This window comes from Nicotiana attenuata, unplaced genomic scaffold (genome assembly GCF_001879085.1).
Source record: "Nicotiana attenuata strain UT unplaced genomic scaffold, NIATTr2, whole genome shotgun sequence".
Classification (NCBI taxonomy): domain Eukaryota; kingdom Viridiplantae; phylum Streptophyta; class Magnoliopsida; order Solanales; family Solanaceae; genus Nicotiana; species Nicotiana attenuata.
The window spans coordinates 605,521-629,581 of NW_017670467.1; the positions used below are offsets into that span (position 1 = coordinate 605,521).

Consider the following 24,061-nt stretch of genomic DNA (forward strand, 5'->3'; position numbering starts at 1 on the left):
AGTTACCACCATCTTCATTACCTCTGCTTTTAGCCTGCCTTTGAAACATTCTTTTTCAACATTCTTTTTTTTTTTTACTTTTCTATTTCTACATTCATCCATTTATCATTTCCTTAAGAACACCACATTCTCTCTCAAATTCATTTCTTCCCTTCGTCCTTTTCCCCTCAAAATATCAATTCATCAATCTCTTATAACAATTCTCTTTTGAGTTCCATGATCAGATAGTCTAAAGTACTGCCATGGTAAGACTTCTCTATGATCGATATCTTATGTTCTTCTGTTTCAATTGATGAAGGAAAATATTGAATTTTATCTTTTGTGATTCAGGGAACTCCTGTAAACATCATAGTTGGATCCCAAGTGTGGATTGAGGATCCTGATGATGCTTGGATTGATGGAGAAGTTACAGAAATTAAGGGCTCAAATGCTACAGTAGTCACAACTACTGGGAGGAAGGTAAGCAGTCTTACTCTAATCAATAAGTTCAGAACCTCACAGAAATCAGATATTGGTAGCATCTTTCAGAGAATATATTATGATTGCAAAAGATGCTGTCTGAGCAATGTTACAGTGTCAAATCAAAGTTGTAATGCATATTATATGAAAATTAGGAGCTTATTAGCTTTTATAAACTTATTGAAACACATAGTCTAGGACAGAAGCAAATGGGATCGGTCATGGAACAAATAGGACGATAATAGTTTAATATAACCAATTAGATAGAAGACATCAATATACCTGTAGGACAGTTTGTGCAGCTTTTCCTTTTGCCTTAAATTGAACTATTATTGATTTTCATGATAGGTATACTCTACCATGAACATTTACGAATGTGCTCTGTTGATATTTTTAGGATGCAATAAACATAATTTCTACAAACTAATGTTCTTAACATGTGAACAGCCAACATTTATTTATATTAAGCCATAACACTACTTTCTGCTCCAGACAGTTGCTCCTATTTCTAGCATATACCCAAAGGACACCGAAGCACCACCAGCAGGTGTTGATGACATGACCAAGTTAGCTTACCTACATGAGCCTGGGGTTCTAAATAACCTTGCTTGTCGGTATGCTCTAAATGAGATATATGTAAGTCATACTTTTTCATTCAATCGTGAACTTTACAGGAGTAGCTGCAGAAAGCAAGACTTATCGATGTAAAAAACATCCCAAATTTGCAGACTTACACAGGGAATATCCTAATTGCGGTGAATCCATTTCGGAGACTTCCACATCTGTATGATATCCATATGATGCAGCAGTACAAGGGAGCCCCATTTGGAGAGCTAAGTCCGCATCTTTTTGCAGTGGCAGATGCCTGTTATAGGTATATCAGAAGTTCAACTGAAATTATTAGGTTATACCACACATTAAATGAATGACTTGCCAAATTTAACAAGTTTAAACTGCACATATCAGGGCATTGATAAATGAACATGGGAGCCAATCTATCTTGGTCAGTGGAGAGAGTGGAGCTGGCAAAACTGAGACAACGAAAATGTTAATGAGGTATCTCGCATTCATGGGTGGGCGGTCTGGAACTGAAGGAAGAACAGTCGAGCAACAAGTTTTGGAGGTGGGCACTAATTACTATTTGCTACTTATTATACTTAATGGTCTACTACTAGAGTTCAATGCAAGCTCATAATTCTGCTTTTCCAGTCCAACCCAGTATTAGAAGCATTTGGAAATGCAAAGACCGTGAAGAACAACAATTCCAGGTAAACCAAAAAATGACATTAAAGGTTTATCACTATTATTTTTTGGTTTTCTTTTCATATTTTTCCCTTACAAGAAATTGACATGACTGAGTCGTCGTACCAGTCGTTTTGGTAAATTTGTTGAAATTCAGTTCGATAAGCATGGGAAGATCTCTGGGGCTGCAGTTAGGACATATCTTCTTGAACGGTCACGGGTTTGCCAAGTCTCAGACCCAGAGAGAAACTACCATTGTTTTTACATGCTTTGTGCTGCACCACCAGAGGTGAGTTCCATGGGTCAGCCCATTTGCAAATTCTTCACAAATGATATTGAGCTGCCACCTAGATGATCTACGGAATCTTTTACAGGATGTGAAAAGATACAAACTTGGAGATCCAAGATCATTTCATTATCTAAACCAAACTAACTGTTACGAAGTTGCAAATGTTGACGATGCAAGAGAGTATCTTGAAACGAGAAATGCTATGGATGTTGTTGGAATCGGTCCGGAGGAACAGGTGTGTGCCCAGAACACAGAAGCAATTGGAAAAATCATATGATGCACCTAGAATATATTTTAAAAAATTACTCATCATTTCTGTAGGATGCTATATTCCGTGTTGTAGCTGCAATACTCCATCTTGGAAACATCAACTTTGTGAAAGGAAAGGAGTTTGATTCCTCCAAACTGAAAGATGACAAGTCACTTTTTCATCTGAAGACAGCTGCAGAGCTATTCATGTAAGAACTAGGAGGAATATACATAAGATTTACCTCAACTCAGAACTCAAGGCACTTATACTTTCAATTATACACGTGCACAGGTGTGACGAGAAGGCACTAGAAGACTCACTATGTAAGCGTGTCATTGTAACTCCTGATGGAAACATCACAAAACTATTGGATCCAGCAGCTGCAACCACAAGCAGGGATGCCCTGGCAAAGACTGTATACTCCAGATTGTTCGACTGGTAAGCAAATTTATAGAATGTGGATCCCAGAGTAAGCCTCTCCCTGGCTGCAAAACTGTCTCGTGAGAGGGGAATCTTAATACTTACAAAGCAAAAGATTACTTTCTCGACTGAAAATGATTGGAGACTTACAGCATTAATAGCTAGGAAGAGCAAAATTTACAAGTGCATTGCGAAAAGGAAAAAAAAAAGAACTACCGCTAATCTGATAGACAGTATCATTTGCTGCACTGGACTGTGACTTCATATATGTTGCAACTTCTTCTTAATGAAGCTCTAAATGATCATAGGATGCCACAAAAGATACATAATTATACCAAAATACTCAAATTCTAAATTCTTGTCACTATAATTCTGATTATAAACTGGAGTAATAAATAACTGGGGCTTCTCATAAAGAACAGAAGAGATTCAAAGAGTAGAAGAGTGATCAAACAGGACTTAAAGATCATGGAGAATTTTCTAGCTGAATTTTTTTATTGAGATTGAAGATGTTATAAATGTTTCAAGCCTGGTTTCCGATTTTAGTTTCACATTTTGAAACCAACCAAATGTAGTGCTTTGTATCCTGTTGACATGCAGATATTCAATCTCTAGACAAATGATGGCTGCTTGCTACGGAGAGTCAGCATCATATTAGTCTAAAAAGGATATATTCGAGTAGATTAGCATTATCCAGCATAAGACTAGATTCAACTACACAAAAAATAACATTCAAAATAAAATCCTTTTGACAGCTTCTATGTGGCAGGCTTGTGGACAAGATAAACAGTTCAATTGGACAAGATCCTGATGCAAAAAGCATAATTGGCGTCCTTGATATATATGGCTTTGAGAGCTTCAAAATCAACAGGTTTGGATAATTGTTTTTGCAAATTTTGAGTATATAAAATCTTTACCTCAAAATTAACAGCTCGTTACATGCTTTACCTCAGTTTTGAGCAATTCTGCATCAACCTAACAAATGAGAAGTTGCAGCAGCACTTTAACCAGGTAATGCATGAGAACCTTTATTCACTCTTCAGTGCCTTAATTTTTCAGTCCCACTCAGAAAAGTGGAATATTAAATAGAACCACTGTTTTTACAGCACGTATTCAAGATGGAACAAGATGATTATACGACAGAAGAAATCAACTGGAGTTATGTGGAGTTTGTAGATAACCAAGATGTTTTAGATCTTATTGAGAAGGTACCCTCATTCTGACAACATACATTTTTTCACTTTATTTTAATTCAACAAGCAAAACTTTCGATGATTTTGCATCATATGTGCAGAAACCTGGAGGCATTATTGCTCTTCTTGATGAAGCTTGGTAAGCAAACTTCCTCCTTTCAACACCATAACTACCTGTGGAAGTATAATTTGCTAGACACAGTAATTAAATTCTCAAAACAGTGTATAACATCTTTTCCTGAATTATGAATAATGACTAAAGGAGAAGATATAACTCAATTTATTTCTTGCACAGTATGTTCCCAAAATCAACTCATGAGACATTTGCCCAAAAGATGTACCAGACATACAAAGCCCATAAACGGTTTAGCAAGCCAAAACTTGCTCGTACTGCATTTACAATCAATCATTACGCTGGTGATGTATGTACAACTTGATACTTCGTCATTCAATTGTCAGTCAAAGAATCTTGGTCATCTTAATTCTTGGATCAAACAGGTTACTTACCAAGCAGATCACTTCCTTGACAAAAACAAGGACTATGTGATAGCAGAATTTCAAGCTCTTCTGATGGACTCTAAGTGCTCTTTCGTTGCAAACCTCTTCCCTCCATTGCCTGAAGAATCGTCCAAGCAGTCCAAGTTCTCTTCCATTGGCACGCGGTTTAAGGTAAGCCTATCAACAGGACAGAAATAAGTATATTTATTTAAGAAAATCCTATGAACCTGATTTATTTTCAAAACAAACTTCAATGTACAGCAACAATTGCAATCTTTAATGGAGACCTTGAGCACTACAGAGCCACACTACATCAGATGTGTGAAGCCCAATACAGTTCTAAAGCCAGGAATATTTGAGAACATGAATGTATTAAACCAATTAAGATGTGGGGTAAGTTAAACTCTTCCATATCCTTTTTGGTGCTTTCATTATCTACTCTTAATCAGAAAATATGTGATTCTTCATAGTTCTCTCCCTCCCTCCCTCCCTCCCTCTCTCTCTCTCTTTCTCACAAACCTTTAGTGAAACTTTTGCAGGGTGTTCTAGAAGCGATCAGGATAAGTTGTGCAGGATATCCAACAAAAAGAACATTCGATGAGTTCCTTGACCGCTTTGGAATGTTAGCTCCAGATGTTCTTGACGGGTATATATCACAATATGTTGCAACATATATTCACATCTTAAATCCTTTTCAGGAAGAAAGCAATACTGAAAGTTGAGGCAGGGAGCAGTGATGAGCAAAATGCAAAATGAGCTAATGTTTCATGGGAAATATATTATACCCTAGTAGTAGCCAATACCAAATTTGCATCACACATACCTCTTTAGACTCATAAAACTTTATTGTGTGGCCATGAATAGCATCGACTTACTGATAAATCACAAGCTAATCCCCTTTTGTTGAAGCAGATGTGATGAGAAGTCAGCATGCATTGCAATTTGTGATAGGATGGGCTTAAAGGGTTATCAGGTACTAAATCTAGACTATTGCCATACTTCTTATCCAAAGAGAGAGAGAGAGAGAAAGAGAGAACTAGACTATTGCCGCGCAACTGGACATAAAATTGCATCTTTCCATGGATTTTGTTCATGACGAAGAGTCTTCTTTGTATTTTATTCAGATTGGGAAAACCAAAGTTTTTCTCAGAGCCGGGCAGATGGCTGAATTAGATGCCAGAAGAACTGAAGTTCTAGCTCATGCTGCAAAGCGCATTCAGAGGCAAATTCGAACACATCTTACGCGGAAGGAGTTCATAGCCCTAAGGAGAGCTACAATTCATTTCCAGAAACTTTGGAGAGGTAACTTGTACCCCATTGATACAACGACTGCCGATTTATGGTACAAATTAATTGAATCAGCATATCATGTGAACATCAAGATTGGCAATGTTTAGCTTTTTGCATACATGCTGATTTGACATATTCTAGTTTTGGCCATTCTGAATTTTTCCTAAAGTAGGTTTCCAACTACTTTTCTTAACATTGATCTTACAAACATGTTAATCTACACAATGCTACATTAGTTTTCCCTTTTTTTATATGGTGTTCTGGTTGGGACTTTGAGAAAATTTCTCTGTTCTATCTACTCAGCAAAACTTGCCAGAGTGCTGTATGAACAAATGAAAAGGGAAGCTGCTTCAATCCGCATACAGAAACACGTGCGTTCTCATTCAGCAAGAAAATCTTACAAGGAATTACAGGCAGCAGCTTTAGTCATTCAAACAGGGATGAGGGCAATGGCAGCACGAAATGAATATAGGCAGAGGAGGAGAAATAAAGCAGCTAAAATAGTTCAGGTAATTAGTTTGCACCACAAAAGTGAATTTGGATCCTAAGTTCAGTCAGCTGACAAAACTTTATTTCAAGTTCAAGGTAAACAGAATAAGAAAACCACATTTAAAGAGGGTCTAAGTCTATTTTGTACTGTCAGTATTTGCTTCCTGAAATTAACCTTCTGCAAAAAAAAAATGCGCATAATATGACAGAAAATCAGAAGTTAAGACCAACCTTATAACCTCGGATTCGACAGTAAGACTGATTATGAACAGATAATATCACCTTATTTTCTTACTTTTGTCTTTTTGGCAGACTCAATGGAGAGGATTCCATGCCTTTTCAACTTATAAACAGAAGAAGAAAGCAAGTCTTTCACTTCAGTGTCTCTGGAGAGGTAGGTTAGCGAGGAAGGAGCTTCGGAAATTGAGGATGGTGAGTGTTTCTTGTTTAGTGAAAGGATTGGCATCACCTTATTCAAATCCATTTAAGTGTCAGTAGCTCTGCTATTTGTTAACTGGCATTGAAAACCTTGTCCACGTGCAGGCTGCAAGAGATACAGGAGCACTTAAAGAAGCGAAGGACAAACTGGAAAAGCGTGTCGAGGAGTTAACATGGCGATTAGACTTTGAAAAACACTTGAGGGTAATTCAATTTGCTTTGCTCTAAAAGGAAACAGCATAACAGCCTAAAGTACTCCAAGTGGAGTTCTTTAGAGCAACATAATGAAGGCTCAAGAAAACATCATTATTGTTTCAGTCATCCAGAATATCGTACACGAATCCCTAAAATGAACATTTTGGCTTGCACTAACACTTAGGAATGTGAGAGAATTTTCACTTGTGAAGAAATGTTGATTTATGGCAATTAGATTTTTCTTATGCTATCAGTAAACAGTGAATTCTTTTGCATCATAATAATGGTAAGAATGAAAACATTGTGTTTCACCAGATTGATCTCGAAGAAGCAAAGGGGCAAGAAATTTCAAAATTGCAAAAAGCCTTACAGGAAATGCAGACACAACTAGATGAAGCCCATGATGCAATCATTCATGAGAAAGAAGCAGCAAAGATAGCCATTGAACAAGCTCCTCCAGTTATCAAGGAAGTACCAGTGATTGACAACACCAAAGTGGAGAAGCTGACAGAGGAAAACAACAAACTCGAGGTAAAATCAGGAAACAAAATTCTGTGCATTTACAGTAATTGATACGGCATTGGGCCTTCGGTGTTTCAAAAATCTTTGGAGTTTGTTTACGAAATAAGAATTCAAGTGTGATAATAAAACATGTAGAAACTTAGTGAATAACCACCTCCCCAAAGAAAGGGGGTTTTTTACAAAGAAAAGTTTCATGATATTTCAGATAATTGAACATAAAAGGAAAATCCTGAAATCAATGTAGTCAATAAAAAGAGAAGGAATAAATAAATTTGTTTGAGGTATGAAGATTATCTAGACATAAAACAGTAACACCAAAGTTTCAATATTAAGACAGGAAATATACTCACAGCAATGTCTGCAGCAGAATACATGACACATCATAAATTAGCATGTTCCTAACATCATCACATGTGATGCAATTTACCTGTCATATATTCAGGAAGAAATCAGAGAGCTCAAGAAGAGAGTAGAGGACTTCGAACAGAGCTACAATGAAGTTGAAAAAGAATGTCAGGCCAGACGTAGAGAGGCAGAAGAAACCCAGCTAAGAGTTTCAGAGCTCCAAGAGTCCATTGATAGGTATATCCTCTATTTTCTTTGTGTAGAATATTAAAGTGGCTGAAGCTTGAAATTTAATACAAGTAGCATCAGTATGAAACTTATTGTCTTACTTTGTCTTCTTAATGTTTATTTTCAGATTACAACTGAACTTATCCAACCTTGAATCTGAGAATCAGGTTCTCCGCCAGCAGGCTTTAGTAGCATCAACAAATGAAGCCCTCTCTGAGGAAATGGACATGTAAGGATGCATATCCAGGAATAGACTACGCAAGCTAAAAAGTCGCCAACTGGCATCAAGTAAAGCTAGAGAAGATAGCTTCTGTCCTTATAGTTTAAAGACAGTTTTGTAAGCTCACATTTACATTAATAGCTCAATGAAACAGGTACAAATTACATGATCAAAACTTTAACTTAAGCATAAACATACAGACATAAATCCAGAGCCGATCAACTTATGTAGTTTCTGTGAGTTTTAGAAGAAATAATTGCTTCGAGAATACCTATCTGTACTAGTGTACTTAATTTTCCACTAGAATGGAACAATATCCTATGAAAGCTTTCGGTTTGTGTTAAGCTCGCAGATATAATAACATTTTATTATGTGAAAATCAAATGGAATTGGTTTTTCATCTTAATCAGACTCAAGAACAAGATCAAAAACTTGGAGTCAGAAAATGAGCTTCTCCGCACTCAAAGGGTAGCTGTGGAGCAAATAGTAAGTTCTGATCGGGAACCTAAAGGGCTTGAGGTAAGCTAACACTTCCTTCATCTTTTTCATTGTAAGCATCGTTTTTGTAGAACTAATATGCCTCTCAGCTACTCACTCCTGACTGAATTATTGCAGACCGTTGATAACATATATCCAGCTGATAATGGACATCAAACGGTGGAAGTGCATGAAGAAATAAAAATGGAACAACAAATATCTAAGGTATATAAGCTTCTCACTAATAATTGCTATGCACTAAGGACCACAACAATTAGCAAATTGCTAAATGATACCTAAATTCGTTCTGCAGGATTCTTCCCCTCCCATCTCTTTAACTAAGCAAAGATCCTTGACAGATAGGCAGCAGGCAAGTAGTAGAAACTTGAACTTTACAAGTGGATCTGATAGATAATATTGTGATGGTTTCGTAGTCATTGCTGCTTACTTCTGTTTTCATTCTTCAATAATCAGGAAAACCATGATATACTGATAAAGTGCCTCGCGGAAGACAAGCAATTTGACAAGGGAAGACCAGTAGCTGCATGCACCCTATACAAAGCACTTCTGCAGTGGAGATCCTTTGAAGCAGAAAAAACAAATATATTTGATAGGATTATTCATACCATCCGATCATCTATAGAGGTGAAATTGCACTATGATCCATTGTTGACTAGGAATGGTCCTAATGAATGATTGAATCTAAAGCTACTTAGACAACCATTTGACAATAATTTATTGTAGGATCAGGATAACACTGGTGATCTAGCCTACTGGCTGTCAACATCTGCAACTCTGTTGTTCCTTTTGCAAACCACAATTAAAGCTGGTAATGTGCCTACTAGGTCCCCATATCGTAATCGCAGCTCACCTACCACATTGTTTGGCAGAATGGCACAGGTAAACATTCATAATATAAGCTTTCAATCATGTATGAACATGTTTACATTGACATATCAAGGGCAACAGCAGGGTTTTCGCTCAACTTCATTAAGCATGGCAATTTCCAGTGGATACAGCGGAATTGAGGGAAGCCCAAATGTCCGTACAAGGATTGAAGCTAAATACCCAGCCTTATTGTTTAAGCAACACCTAACTGCATGCGTTGAGAAAATTTATGGAATGATCCGTGACAACTTAAAGAAAGAAATAAGTCCATTCCTTAACCAGTGCATACATGTAAGCACCACTTTTCGTGCTGTAATCCCTTGTCTATACTTTTGCAGCAGCTCAAGCTAACTTATAAAATAAATTGACAGGCACCAAGATCTGCAAGGGTAAGACCTTTAAAAGGGTCATCTAGAAGTATACACTCAAACATCATCGCGAAACAACAGGCATCCATCATACACTGGCAAAACATTGTGAATAGCCTAGACAGTACATTGACAATACTCTCAGAAAATAATGCAAGTGAAGTAACATCTTGTTATCAGCTTTCCTTAATTTTATGTCTGGAGATGTCTCCAGTTTTCATGAGTGGGATCTGTGTTTTCAGGTCCCTTCCACAATTACAAGAAAAATATTCAGTCAGGTGTTCTCATACATAAATGTCCAGCTTTTCAACAGGTATTCATCTCTTATTCCAATTAACAACTGTGTTTCTCTTCAGAAGTAACCTAAATGTCCTCAGTCCTAATGTCAGAAATATGAAAACTTTTCAGCTTGTTGCTTCGCCGTGAGTGCTGCTCATTTAGCAATGGGGAATATCTGAAGGCAGGTCTGCAAGAACTGGAAAGTTGGTGTTCCAAAGCAACAGAGCAGGTAAAAAAGTTGTTCACAGTGGTAATCTGGTGTTCGAAAACAAGAAATAATGTTTTAATTCGTTCTCATGAAACAGTATGTTGGATCTTCATGGGATGAACTTCAACACATAAGGCAAGCTGTAGGATTTCTGGTATGCTATTGTCCACATCATCATTCTGTAAGCAGATTACCTCATAGCTGAGTACTTATATTATCATGCCTCAACCTCTCAGGTGTTGCATCAAAAATCTCAAAAGGCATTGGATGAGATCACGAGTGACCTCTGCCCGGTAATTAAGCTCTGTGCTAAAAACAATCTAATTCCCCCAACGACCCTCAAAACTATTTTTTCGTTTGACTTTTCAAAATAGAAAAAGAACTCTCTTTTCATTTCAAACTAAGAGGCCAAATGACAATGATGTTAGCAGTTAGTCACAGAGGATTATAGATATCATTTTTGTAATAAACGAATTCTAGCTATGATTAGAACTCAGAACCGAGAACTGAAATTTATATCCTGTTGCTTTTTTTTTTTCCTCTTTTCTCTTAGATGTTGAGCATTGCACAAATATATCGGATTGGAACTATGTTCTGGGACGACAAATACGGAACCCATGGTTTATCTCCAGAGGTAAGCACTCTTGTTCAGTGTGTTATTAGAGGTACTCTATCCTTCCATTAGAGTTGGTAAAGTTATTCAAGGTTCTCCCAGTTTGACGCCGATGGTCCGCAAATAGCTGGTCATGCAACACAAGCATATATTATCATGTAAAAGTAAAAACTAAGAATTATTGCATGCATTGGGCTTCTTCTCTTATTATATGAAAACAATCTAGCAGTAAAGAGCTAAATGACACGATGTTCCCAAATACAAAAAGATAGACAAAACAAACACCAAATAAAAACAGCCCACCAATCTTCTTAAAGTGTGTCTAAGCTCTGGTGGGAAGAAGTCCTACCTGCTTCAACAGAGAAGCCAAGTGTGCTATGCAGTTTCACACATACACCAAAAAAAGCTTTTTACTAAAGCACTCGTGTTATTCTCGTGTCAAACAGTGAAACAGCTTACCCTCCTTTATATTCCAGAACAACTTTAATGTAAAAGAAACACCCAAAGGCCGTGGACAGCACAGGATTCTCTCACTGTTGCAAAAGATTTCCATCATAGCTCCCTAGCAAAAAAAAAATCATATAGTTAGCTTCTTTACGGCTTTACCCTTAAAAACTTGACAATGACAACGAAAGAAACTGATGTCGAAATTAATTTTCTTCTTAACCATTTCTTTTCCTCTTCTAGGTAAATAGTCTTATTGATTCTGTTAACAAAAGATTTTTAAAAACACACAAAAGCAACTCTGAACATACACTGAGTAGGCCTTGGATGGATATTTGTGAAAGAACTGTTTCTTTGTTCAGCAGATCTAGTTATGTATAGTTTGAAAAATTAGCATAGACACTGCTGACACTTCTGGAATTTCAGGCCATTAGCAGGATGAGAGCACTAACATTGGAAGACTCGGCTAGCATTCCAAATAATACATTCTTGCTTGATGTCGATTCAAGGTAATTAACTTTAAACACACAATAAATTGACTTCATTCTTCAACTAACTGATCTTCCAAATTACAGCATACCATTCTCTATAGAAGAAATATCACGATCCTTCCACATTATCAACCTGTCTGATGTGGAACCACCTCCCCTCCTTCGTCAAAGATCAGATTTTCAGTTCCTTCTGCAAGCAACGGAAAAAGAGTTTTGAACAGTTTCTTTTTTATTTACACAGAAAGAGAAGGATAGTTATAGGATGTGATTGATTGAATTTTTTTGTTTATTGGTTAGATAGAGAGTGATGAGTGTTCAAAATGTAAATCTTTTTGGTTTCATGTTTCATATTCATTTTCCTCATTCAAGCGATGATTCTACAAATTATTGCATTGTGAGAGATTTGTTGTATTATATGTTGAAAGAGTGTAGTAAACAAAAACACATATTAAAGGTTTCAATAGAAAGAAAGAGGCTTTTCCCTCTGATTCCTTATTATGTTTACATTCGTTATACACTGTTTCATTTCCTACTAACAGCATAACAAACTAAAATCTCATCTTATACAGATTGCCAGAAATGAATAATTTCAGTTGCGGATATGAACTAATGGCACATAACGTACAAAACTATTCTAATTAATCAAACAAGTTGCTCTGTCATGTATGATTTATCGGAAAGATTCATCACAGGTATAAATGCTTTAATTCATAAATTCCTAGATTTATGTCCACCTAACATAATCTACCAAGGGTTATTGTAGTTTATTTCTATAACTCATGTAACAACCTGCAATAAAAGGGTAAAAACTATAAGTTGCTAGAAATGTCAAAAAATGTTCCAGCATTTTGGCAATATTGCAGGTACATGCACATATAGTAGTGCTTAATGCATGAGATGAAGAATTAGATTCGTGCTAGGTGCAACTTGTTGGAGCCATTCCATGGTGTAAGCCAGGCTAAAATTGAGTAACCAATAGATATGTCTGTTAGGTTCGGTTCTTATTAGTTGGGTACTTGGGTTGGGCGGGCTACGCTATGCTTACTAGCCCTACAGTGAAAGGATTATGGATTACCAACAGTACACGCACAAAACACACACACACACACACACACGCACACACAAAGTAATGGAAATGAAGTAAATTTAGAGTATTGGAGTGATGTGCGTTTGAAACATTTAAATCAGCTTTCAACAAGGTATGCAGAAATGCAGAACGCCTTTTATGTATCAGAGGAAAGTTACCATTAAAACTTGTTGCTGCAGGTAATGGATTCCAGAGGGAATTGTTGAAGCCATTGGATCATCCGAACTAATGAATAGACCTAAAGTTTTAAGCTTACATGGGCAAGTCCCGTTCAATTTTGCTGTGGACTATGGTTAAAGGCAAAATTTGGGTTTATTGATGTTCAAATTCCTAATTTCTCCTTTTGTACCAACGAAGCTACATTGTCTTTCTCACTGGATCAAGACTTCAAGACCACTCACATATTGTGCCATGATCTTTACGCTTTGACAAGCTAAGGTGCAGTTTGACATAGGTTTGCGGAAAATTATGTTATATTTTGTACCGAGGCAGGCCTAGGATTTTAAATTAATTTTTACATTATGTATCCAGTAGTAAATCCCCAATTCTTGAACTTTTGTAATGTATTTTATATGCTAAACCAGATTACTTTTATAGTTCTTTAATAGTTTATTTTTTAGTTTATGTCTTTTAATCCGAAAATTACACACATGATATCTGAAAAAATCATTTTCTTCTATTTAAATTGTGATAATTGGCTATAGAAGATTATTTCACTAAAAGTTTATTAAAAATGCTAATTAACCGTAATTTGATTCCTTGTTGAAGCATATGATCAGGGTAAGCGAAGGTTAATGATTTTAAAGCAAACTCTTCATTCATTAAAAATAGAAGATTATCAAGATTTTTACGATTTGCTATCAAATTTATTCAACTCCAAAAAGTTAATCCGTATTAATATATAAATTCAATTCGAGTTCTTATCGAGAATGCAAGTTAACATAGATAAATATTATTCAAACTTTCAAGTTTATACATATCTATATGTTTGTGTATATTTAACCTTACTTATATTTGTTGGTGCATGCAAGGCAACACATGTTGGGTTTTTAAGCATTAATATGGTTTAAAAGGGGCTGAATGGTAAATGGAGGGAAATGAAATTTTTAAGTGAAATTTTAAGTTTCTCCTGGACAAAGGAACATTATTTCATATTGGAAGAGAAGAGGTTTTTGATGGGTATATAAGCAATTGCTCTTCTTCTAGCTCTTAAAGAGTTGAGAAGAAGGCAAGCCTCGCGCCGCCGTCGTCGCTCGCTCGGCTTCGGATTTGGTCAAATGATTGATTGATTAATTTTTTGGACCAAATTTATTTGTTAATAGTAAATATTTAAAAAATGTTATTAAATATCCGTTTTAATAATAGAACATTAATATTAATATTAATATTAAATCCAACGAAATATTAAATGTTTTTCCGTTATCCGTTTTCAGTTTTTCAGTTGTGTAACTGAAAATTAACCTCCCTCTTCAATTCCCGATTTATTATTGCATAAATTAGTGCTATGGCCGTTTTGCATAAACAGTCATTCTGAATAGTTGCACCTTTTCAGTTTTCGGCCTAACATTGGCTATAAATACAAGTCCATTCTCTCAGAATTTCATACTATGATTTTCTGAGTTCTCCTCCTTTCTTCTACATACTTTTAACTTCTAAGAAAGCAACAGTAAGTGTGATTTGCTACCGAACTTTGTGTTCGCTGAAACACTGGGGTTCGAAGTACCACTACACCAGTGTGTAATTCGTTTTATCCTGTGAGGAAATAATCCATAACCTTGGGTACTAGAAGGGGATTGAATTACTTAAAGAAACACTGTGAATTCAGTGAGTTCGGATCAACTTTTATTTGGTTTACATTTTTTGTTTATATATTATCCTATCTTTTCCAGAATTAGTTTACAAATACAATTTACTAACACCACCACATGTATGACTATGAGGTTAGACCCAAAGCACTAACCTCTATTGAATGCAACCCTTATACATGAATGGGGCCAAAGTTTTAAAAAAAAATTAAAACTCCATTGTACTCCCTAGTGTTAGGGAATTTAACACTCTCAAGAATCACAAATTTGCAAGGATTCTAGCAGCTTATTTAATATTGAAATGCTTCATAAAAAAGGAAATACATAAGTCTTAGACACCAGGAAAGAACGCAAAAGTAGACAGCCAATCCAAATACAAACATCAAATATAAAAAGACAAACATTCATCAATCATCATCAGCATGAGAAATTAAAATTCTTCAGCTAAAGTACTATAGCTGAAATTAGGCTGATTTAGCAACTAAAGCAAGCAAGAACTCCTTGTAGCTTCCATTTGCAATTTCTTCAATCTTGTTAGTCAGAGTAGTTCCATTTCTCTTATGAAACTCTTGTGCAATTTGCTTAATATCTTCATCAGCTCTTGTAGCAATGACTCTTGTCACTGAGTCTCTCGCTGGTTCATCCACATCTAGTCTCAGTGACGCATCCAAAATCTATAAATAAAATCACCCCGAATCAGAAAATCTAATGTGAAAAAAGAGAGAAAGAAATAAAAATGTGTAGAAAAAGATTATAAGTGCCTAATTAATTTGGAGAATAATCATACTTTGCTGAAGTAAGTTTGAGGTGTACAAAGGCATTCTACTGTCTGTTTTAAGATCAAGCTACCACCAAGTTCCTGAAAGGAGAGAAAAAGAGAAATTTAAACAAAAAGTAAAAAAAAAAATTATGGTGAAACAAATTAAATAGACTTCCTTTTTCTAAAAGCTCAAGTTGTCTCCGTGTGACCTATATATATGTCAGGGATTCGAACCGTGGAATCAGTCGTTAATGCGTGCGTCATGGCCGTCTGCCTACATCCAGGATCGGCTCTAATGTAGATCCAAGTAAGGCTTTTGCCTTAGGCCCCCAAATTTTGGGGCCCCCATTTTTTAGAAATAATAGATTTATAGGTATGTAAAAAAATATTATTTAGGACTTTTTGTATAAAAGTATAGTTTTTCTATAACAATTGTCTCAAAGAAAAGAAGTTTTCAAGATTATAGTTGATAAAATCTTACCTAAGATTAACAATATCTCAAGATAGATTAAATTTGTTGGCTATATTATCAATTGAAAATGAATTATTAGAGAAAATCGATTATAAAAAAATTATTAACAATTGTTTTTTAAAAAAAAATTTAGGCCTCACGTTAAACACACATATGTTTGAGCCGTCCTGCCTACATCATACCCCTTGTGGTGCGGCCCTTCCCTGGACCTTGCGTGAATTAATGCGGGATACTTTGTGCACCGAGCTGTCTTTTTTCTTTTTCAGAATTTAATTTCAAGCAAACACCATAAATATTTTATTTACCTCATCCAAATAGTTGCCACTGATTTCCTTGTAATAGGAATAAAGTGCCTTGAGATGGAGCTTGCTTCTCGTTGATAATATCCTCACAATTTCCTCATCTTCAATAAGTTCCTTTTTCCCACCATCTTTAATGGCCTTCAGAAACTCCTCAGCCTCATTTTTTGCAAGTTCTTCATTAACTCTTGTTCCTTCGTAACGGTATGAACTCACAAGGCCAACTAAAAGCTATTTCCAACAAAGAAAAGCTTAATCAGTACTCAAATTCCAATGGCAGAATAGCCTAAATGGCACTTATACTTGTGCCACTTTGTCATGCCGGTCCCCAAACTTATCATTTTACACTATCAAGTCACCTAAAAGATATATGTATATAACTCATTATAAAAAGTGGGATTCATAATCTTAAAAATAAGGCAGCTTACCACGCAACAACAATTAAGATGGCCCTAATAATGTAAAAACTAATTACACTGTCGATACATGCAAGTTAAACTCATAATTACAGTTTAAATGACATATAATAGAGTTTAAAAAAACTTAGTGACCTTTCTTTCAGGAGTGTGGATATGGAATGCAATGTCTTCCTCAATGGAGTGTTCAAAAAGGGAATGGTAAGCTCTTCTAGCTCCCAAAAGTTGTTCAGAAGATCTTGTGGCAGCTGTCTCTATAATAATATGAAGTTGAGGTTGAGCTTCCTTCACTAATGCCTCCTTAATTAGTCTAGCATCTCTCTCCCATGGATGCATTGTGTACACCACCACTGCATCCTACAATATAGATTAGTAACATTCAACTAAATTAATTACTATATATGGAAGGTTAGCAACAATTAGAAGGGCAGATCGTTGCACAAGGCATCCCGTGTTCACGCAAGGTCTAGGGAAAGGCCGCAACCTAAGGATGTGATGTAGACAGAGTATCGTAATGTAAGTATTAATGGCGGCTTGCACGGCTCGAACACGGAGAGTGAGAGACAACTTTACCGTTGCTCCAAGGCTCCCCTTCAAGGTTAGCAAAAATTAATAAATTAAAAGTAAAAAAGATGTAGTACCTTGAGGCGTAAAAATTCTTGGCGAATTTGAAGAACATGTGCTTCATCCCATCTCTCAAATTGACGTTCATCTTCTTTGAAGAATTCTTGAGTGTTTTTCCTATAGAATTGCCTTTGCTTTGTGTCCCATTTTCCCAATATTGTTATGAATGACTTCTCATCAACTCCAAGCCCTAAATAGGAGAAATCCCAAATCTATAAATTCTCATTTTCAAGAAAATTAGAGGGGTGACACAAATGAAACGATTTAGGGTACGGATAATCAAATGATAACAGAAAAACATCAATATGTGAAAGTGAAGAACGAAAAGAAAAATGTGAGATTTCAACCGATCGATGTTGTTCACATAAATAAAGTACAAACGTTAATAAAGAAAGATAGGAAATTACTCTTTTTTGGAAATCAACAAATTTAATTACCTTCTTAATTAGTTAATTAGACTAACAAGGCATAGTCCATGCAAATAAGTATTCGTCAAAAGGGTCTAAAAGCACATCTAGAGTACTCGCACATCTACATATACAAATTGCAATACAAGACATTAAATAATAAACATAATATTTCTGAAATAAAATGAAAGAGTAATTTGAAAATTTATAATGGAAAGTTAATTATTCGTGGAAAAACAAGAACCTGAGAAAGCCTTGGTGAGAACGCGAAACTCATTAGAGGTTGCTGTTTGTTGACCATTTATGTTGTGTCCTGATATTATGAATTAAAATTATAACATAAATTCACTTCTTTATGAATTAAATAGTGAAATAGTAATTTGAAAATATATAATGGAAAGTTATTTATTCAGAAAAAGTACCTGAGTAAGGCTTGGCGAGAGCTATAAACTCATTAGAGGTTGACATGTCTTGAAAATTTGTGTTGTGTGTGAGTGTTTCTGAGGTAAAGTTAGACTTGCTGTTTTTGGCTGTGAGGATCTCTTTCAATTCAAGCTCTATTTATAGTAGGCTCTTTGGGTATTTTCGTAAATGTACATGGAGTCACCGGCTGGGACAGTTTGGTTTTAATTTTGTAAGGACCGAAAAGGACCCCTCAAAAATTGAAATGGCATTTTGTCCCAATAAGATTTCAGTGACATTAATGGGTCTGTTTGGAAAGCCACCAAGTAATTGGAATTGGTGTAATTACTAGAGTAGTAATTACACAGCCTAGTAATTACATAGTTGTGTAATTACGACGACATGTTTGTTTGTCATAATGTAATTACACTGTAATTACTAGTTTACTGTTTGGTTGCACAAGTGTAATTACACAATTAGATAAAATTTTAAATGAAGTAATTATCAAAACTTAAAAGTTAATATAATAAATATATTCCTATAAATTTTTATAAGTATAAATGATATTATATTTGATATTTAAGATATATATTTTTCGTGAATATACATTAATTAGTAATCATATATTTATAACTAATATTGTAAAAATAATTTATATATATTTTCTAAATTAATATTGATTTAGATACTTACAAAAACTAAAAACAAATATTTTGTAAAATATCATGGAATTCATGTTTGATAAAATAAATTAATATTTATAAATATAATGTCATAACATTATTAAATGAACAACATGCAATATGAGCCAATACTACTAAACAAGTAAATCAGAACCATGAATATAACATAATTTTAAAATCCAAAAAAAATAGTTTAACATATGTCAAATTCCAACATAAATAGTAAGTTCCACTACAACTTAAGATTAGGAAACATAATAAGTTTATAACCACATTCAACAACGATATTCCACTTTAATTGTCTCACTCATTATATACCAAGTTTGTTAATAACTCATTATTTCTAATATTAGGAGGTATAGTTTCAAAAAATAGAATAATAAAATAAATAAAAAATAAAATATAAGCAATTTCATGGAATTACTAGAAGTAAATGTAGAGAAATAAAATATAAATAATGTACAAAGAAAATATATTTTTAAATTTCAAAAAAAATTAAAAATTAAAAATAAAATTAAAAAAATTAAAAAATAGAAAGAAAAAGTTATAAAGAAAGAAAAAATAAAAAATAAAAATAAAAATAAAAGGGAAATAAACTAAAAGGCAACCTTGTAATTACACTGTGTAATTACCACCAATTCTCACCTCCCCTTGAAAATTGGGAGTGTAATTACAGCCCTCCAATTACACCCAATTCCATGCTGACCAAGTAACTACTTGGCCAAACAAACATGTCAAACTGTGTAATTACACTCAATTACACCCAAATCCAATTCCTAGGTGGCTTTCCAAACAGGCTCTAAGAGGGTCAACATGCTTTTGTAAAATATACTTCCATTGTATATGACACTGGACATGTTTTCCTCTTTACTACATATATTATTTGTATATATTTTTGGAGTATGATTCAGTATTACTTAGAAAATACTTTTCCTTATTTGATTATAATCGTTATAGTTTTTTTTGTGTAGTTTTAAAATATGTAAATTTTACTTTAGTAAAAAATTAGATGATCATTGTTTATTTTAAACAAATATTGGCTGTTTTGACTCTCCAATCAAATTTCAGAAAATTATACACATCTTAGAACATTAGTGGGAGGGACAAAAAAAGTCCCAAAACACGATAATTAATTTAGGTCAAGGAGAGCTTAAAATGAATAGGTAACGGTTTTTGTACTGACATAACATAAAGGAAAAAAGGTTAGACATATTGATAATTTCAGTTAGTTAATTTATGAGAGTTTCTTCTATTGTTTATCGCCTAATAAAGGCGTTCGTAACGTGCTTTTCTTGCCTCGTTTAAGTGAATGTTGCTGTGTTTACTTAAATCATGTTTAATGTTAGAGTTAATTGGATTACACCAAACGATACTTTAAATTTAATTTACTGTTATATTGTATGCCAATAAGTATGTTTAAGTAGTAAGTATAATGCAAAGAAAAGAGAACATGAATATATTCAAATGAGTTATTGATTGAACTCACTCAAAGTGTAATTAAATTTTGTTGTAACAGTCGAAGCATTCAAAATTGCTCCTTTTGATGTGACGTGGCACCATATGTTCTTTAATAAAAAAAAAAATTAATTAGCTTGTTATTAAGCACGTTTTGTTGAATTGATTTCAGTTTTTTAATCGAAAATTTAGAGTATGATTGAATTATCTTTACTTGAACTAGATCCTTCTGTTATATACGCGGCAAAGCATGAGTCGTCATCCCAGTAAGTGATGGTGTGTGAACCTTTTGATTATGCTCTATCTTTGCCTTTCTCTCCTTCCACACCCTAATTATTCATCATGAGGAACATTTTTTTGGGTGGGTCTTGAATTTGTTGTAAGTAATTTTTTGTTTTCACCCGATGTTAGGTACTTAAAAGATTAATGTGGATTCACGACATATAAAGCCTCTTAAAAAGAAGGCGGAATACATCTGGAGAACTTAAAGTTGGCGTCATTTTTCATTTAGACACCTAAAATGAAGGTTGTTCCTATTGAGCATTTATACTACACTAAATTTGTTTCACTTAGGTACTTTTTTGACAATTAGCCAAACTTACAAAGTGTGTGCAGTGCACTCGCGGCTGACAAATACAAAAAGGACATATATCATTTTGAGTTAAAAAAAACGATTTTAAAATCTATTTAGTAAACAAAATAAAAATAACATTCTCAAAAAGAAAAGAAAAAACTTAAATTTACACCCAATCAGAAAATGACACATTATTAACAAAAGAAAAGACAAAAAAAAGGACACATTGGTGTTCTTGAAATCATTGTTCTTGGTGTTCTTCACTATCTTCATGTTTATTCTTGTTCCTACCACGATTTTAATCCAAAATTTCAAGAGAAACTCCTCCAAATTTGTTATAACTTCAACTAAAGATTTCCTACAAGACTCGAAGACAACCCCAATATTAATTTCTCAATTTTTCGTCAAATCAAGTAACCCATTTTAAACCTTCTCATTAATGATATTTTGACTTCAAATGAAGAATACGATCCTACTTTGGTTTCAATCAACTGAGACAGTTGTTTGTTCAAACTTTTGTACCAAAATTAGTGGTGGAGGCACAACAATGGTGAAAGTGGGGAAGACAATGGTGGAAGTGATGGTGGAGAGAAGAAGAAGAAGAAGAAGAAGAAGAAGAAGAAGAAGAAGAAGAAAGAAATAAAAAGAAAAAATGAAGATAAAATCTGTTTTTTGGGCTCTTCACGCGCCTATTTTGGATGAAGCTCATCACTCTATGTGCCAACTCAACAAGAAGTGTCTAATTAGAAAAGTTTAGTGTAGTATAAGTGCTCAATAAGAACAACCTTAAGTTTAGGTGTCTAAATGAAAAATGGTGCCAACTTTAAGTGTCTCCGGATGTATTCTGCCTAAAAAGAAAAAGTGTTCCCTGTTAGAATTTTTTCATATTCAAAGCTCGAATTCAAAATCTAGAGATTAAAGATAGAAGGATCATACTATATCACACCATAACCCTTGATAGTAATCACATCAACGGTATTATATAATCAATAGAAAGGTAGGTAGAGTGTTTAATTTATTGCTTGGAAAATTACTGAGAAGGAACAATATCGGGAGTCAAACACACACATCTGTAGGGAAATGACACCAGAAATAACAACAATAATAATACTGCAATAAAATATTATTTGTGAACGGATACACGGACTGACTTGAGTCGTGCTAGGTACTGTCCTAAGAAACTATTTCAGCAATGTGAAGTGTTTTCCCAGGATTAAACAAGCCTACCTCTATTAGGGAGGATACAGGAATCAGCAAAATTAAATAATACAAAAATCAAGCTAGTAGGAAAAAGGGAAGAACAACTAATGTGTAATGTTAATTAAATATTATAGAAAAGGAATTGGAAGGAAAAATAGAGAGACGTATGAGAAGGATGTCTGATCATTGAAATTGGCTTAAGGGAAGACCATTTATAGGCAAAAAAAGCTTAAGGCTTTCCTTGCCATCTGTCAAGTTTCTTGCCATTTGTCAAGTCTCTTGCATGCATCTTGCCATTTATCTCTTCCCAGGCTTCCACATGGTCTTCTTCAAGATATTTGTCAACAAAGGTTTAAAATATTGCCACAGTCCCCCACTATTTTAAAGGTTTTTTGAAATAGACTTGCTGGATTTGCATGGTCCAAATGTAATAGGTTTGGTGTCTTTTGGACTATGAACCAAACTTAGACCAATAAAATTTAACTCACAGAATTACTGGTGAAATATAATATTTTTATGAACCAATAATTCTTATTGTAAGTCAAAAATTTTATCAATCACATTTTGACTGTGACGACCCGACCCGTCGTCTCATGTATTACAGTCCCGTTTCCCCAATTTATTGCTTTTTCATGTTTTATTATCAGCAAAGGGTGAGTTAGAGTTGAATTGAATTGGTTTGGATAGGAAATGAGACACTTAGTCTCTTTAAGGAAGGTTTGGTTTGGAAAAAAAAGTCAACCGAACGTTGACTTTTTAGTTAGAAGGCTCGGATGTGAATTCCGGTGATTCGGTTAGCTTCGGGAGGTGATTTGTGACTTAGGAGTGCGATCAGAAGTGATTTTCGAAGTCCAGAGTAGGATTAGGCTTGAATTGGCAAAGTTGGCATTTTGGCGAATTCCGGTGGATAGGTGAGATTTTGATCCGAGGGTCGGAATAGAATTCCGAGAATTGCAGTTGTCCCGTTAAGTGATTTTGGATATGTGTGCAAAATTTCAGGTCATTCGGAGGTGTTTAGGTCGGGTTTTTGATCGAATGCGTAATTCGGAAGTTTTTAAGAAACTTAGGCTTGAATTCGATGTGATTTGATGGTTTTAGCGTTGTTTAATGTGTTTTAAAGATTGGAACAAGTTTGAATAAGGTATTAGGATGTGTTGGTGTTTTTGGTTGAGGTCCCGGGGGCCTCGGGGTGAATTCGGGTGGTTAAACGAGCGTTTTGAGGTGTGTTGCAGGTTCAGTTTTTCTGTCATCTGGTATTTCCGCTTCTGCGGAAATGGACCGCAGAAGCGGTTCCGCAGAAGCGGGTAAAGGAGCGCAGAAGCGGTTCGTAGCCTGGTGGAGTGTTTCCGCAAAAGCGGAACATTTTTCGCAAATGCGAGTCCGCAGAAGCGGACTATAAACCGCAGAAGCGGTCTTGAGTGGTTCGCAGAAGCGGATGAGGAGACGCAAAAGCGGACGTTGGGTTTTTAAGTGAAGACCACATAAGCGAAATTTTGGCCGCAGAAGCGGTCCCGCATAAGCAAAAATCGCTGTTGGCAGAAAGGTTTAAAATATTAAATTTCATCCGCGAACAAGAGGTAGTTTCCACCATTTTTAAGCGACTTGGAGAGCTTTGGGCGAGGATTTTCGAGGGTTTTGACTGAGAATAAATTGGAGGTAAGTCTCTTGGCCTAATTATTCGAGTTTATGGTAGAAATTACATGTAAACTGTGAAAAATTCATCAAAAACGGGTCAAGTTAGGGCTTGGAAAGCTGTGATGTAAAAATGGATTTTGAAAGGGCATTTGAACTCCAATTTTGGTAAACTTGGTATGTGTAGACTCGTGGCGAGACGAGGAATCCATTGATGTAAATTTCGTAATTTTTCGAGAAGTGGGCCCGGGGCTCGAGTTTTGCCAACTTCGTGAATTTTGGTGTTTTTCGAGTCTTTTCGATTGGGTTATGTTTCTTTAGCCTATTGTAATGTATTCATTGTGGTTTTAATCAGATTCGGCGTGCGAAGAGGTGGATTCGAAAGGCAAAGGCATAGCG

General features: G+C 35.1%; 2 protein-coding genes across 5 annotated transcripts; one reads left to right on the forward strand and one right to left on the reverse strand.

Moving 5' to 3' along the window:
* Positions 1-119: 119 nt before the first annotated feature.
* LOC109239840 (myosin-12-like) lies at positions 120-12,350 on the forward strand. 4 transcript variants are annotated; one of them, XM_019406434.1, is made up of 40 exons: positions 124-245; positions 331-459; positions 952-1,095; positions 1,188-1,333; positions 1,426-1,582; positions 1,669-1,727; positions 1,831-1,990; positions 2,076-2,225; positions 2,312-2,448; positions 2,532-2,678; positions 3,430-3,531; positions 3,614-3,671; positions 3,767-3,868; positions 3,955-3,992; positions 4,149-4,275; positions 4,352-4,522; positions 4,613-4,744; positions 4,891-4,997; positions 5,264-5,324; positions 5,476-5,653; positions 5,945-6,150; positions 6,443-6,562; positions 6,674-6,772; positions 7,079-7,294; positions 7,728-7,867; positions 7,986-8,087; positions 8,489-8,597; positions 8,694-8,780; positions 8,869-8,925; positions 9,030-9,200; positions 9,306-9,455; positions 9,525-9,734; positions 9,815-9,964; positions 10,054-10,124; positions 10,220-10,319; positions 10,396-10,452; positions 10,535-10,591; positions 10,852-10,932; positions 11,782-11,864; positions 11,931-12,350. In XM_019406434.1, exons 1-40 carry the CDS (start codon positions 243-245, stop codon positions 12,061-12,063), a joined length of 4,707 nt encoding a protein of 1,568 aa, XP_019261979.1. In that variant the 5' UTR covers positions 124-242; the 3' UTR covers positions 12,064-12,350. The 4 variants fall into 4 exon arrangements, with proteins under 4 accessions (XP_019261980.1, XP_019261979.1, XP_019261977.1 ...); XM_019406432.1 differs by having other exon boundaries at positions 125-245; positions 9,300-9,455; XM_019406433.1 differs by having other exon boundaries at positions 126-245; positions 9,300-9,455; positions 9,528-9,734.
* A 2,647-nt stretch (positions 12,351-14,997) lies between these two features.
* LOC109239836 (annexin D4-like) lies at positions 14,998-18,244 on the reverse strand. Its single transcript, XM_019406428.1, has 7 exons — positions 18,139-18,244; positions 17,961-18,029; positions 17,327-17,499; positions 16,821-17,042; positions 16,276-16,500; positions 15,526-15,597; positions 14,998-15,412 (listed from the first exon to the last, which is right to left on the reverse strand). The coding sequence occupies exons 1-7, from the start codon at positions 18,182-18,184 to the stop codon at positions 15,203-15,205; spliced, it is 1,017 nt and encodes a 338-aa protein (XP_019261973.1). The 5' UTR covers positions 18,185-18,244; the 3' UTR covers positions 14,998-15,202.
* Positions 18,245-24,061: the final 5,817 nt, after the last annotated feature.

What these genes read in the sequence shown, in the direction of transcription:
- LOC109239840 (XM_019406432.1), top strand. An exon ending in GTGGCAGATGCCTGTTATAG is followed by an intron (nt 1,334 to 1,425) that starts GTATATCAGAAG and finishes TGCACATATCAG; the next exon opens with GGCATTGATAAATGAACATG. An exon ending in CTCCAAGAGTCCATTGATAG is followed by an intron (nt 7,868 to 7,985) that starts GTATATCCTCTA and finishes GTTTATTTTCAG; the next exon opens with ATTACAACTGAACTTATCCA.
- LOC109239836 (XM_019406428.1), bottom strand. Translation starts at nt 18,184, where the DNA reads ATGTCAACCTCTAATGAGTTTATAGCTCTCGCCAAGCCTTACTCAG. An exon ending in TCTCGCCAAGCCTTACTCAG is followed by an intron (nt 18,030 to 18,138) that starts GTACTTTTTCTG and finishes TCATAATATCAG; the next exon opens with GACACAACATAAATGGTCAA. An exon ending in CTCAAACTTACTTCAGCAAA is followed by an intron (nt 15,413 to 15,525) that starts GTATGATTATTC and finishes TTTTATTTATAG; the next exon opens with ATTTTGGATGCGTCACTGAG.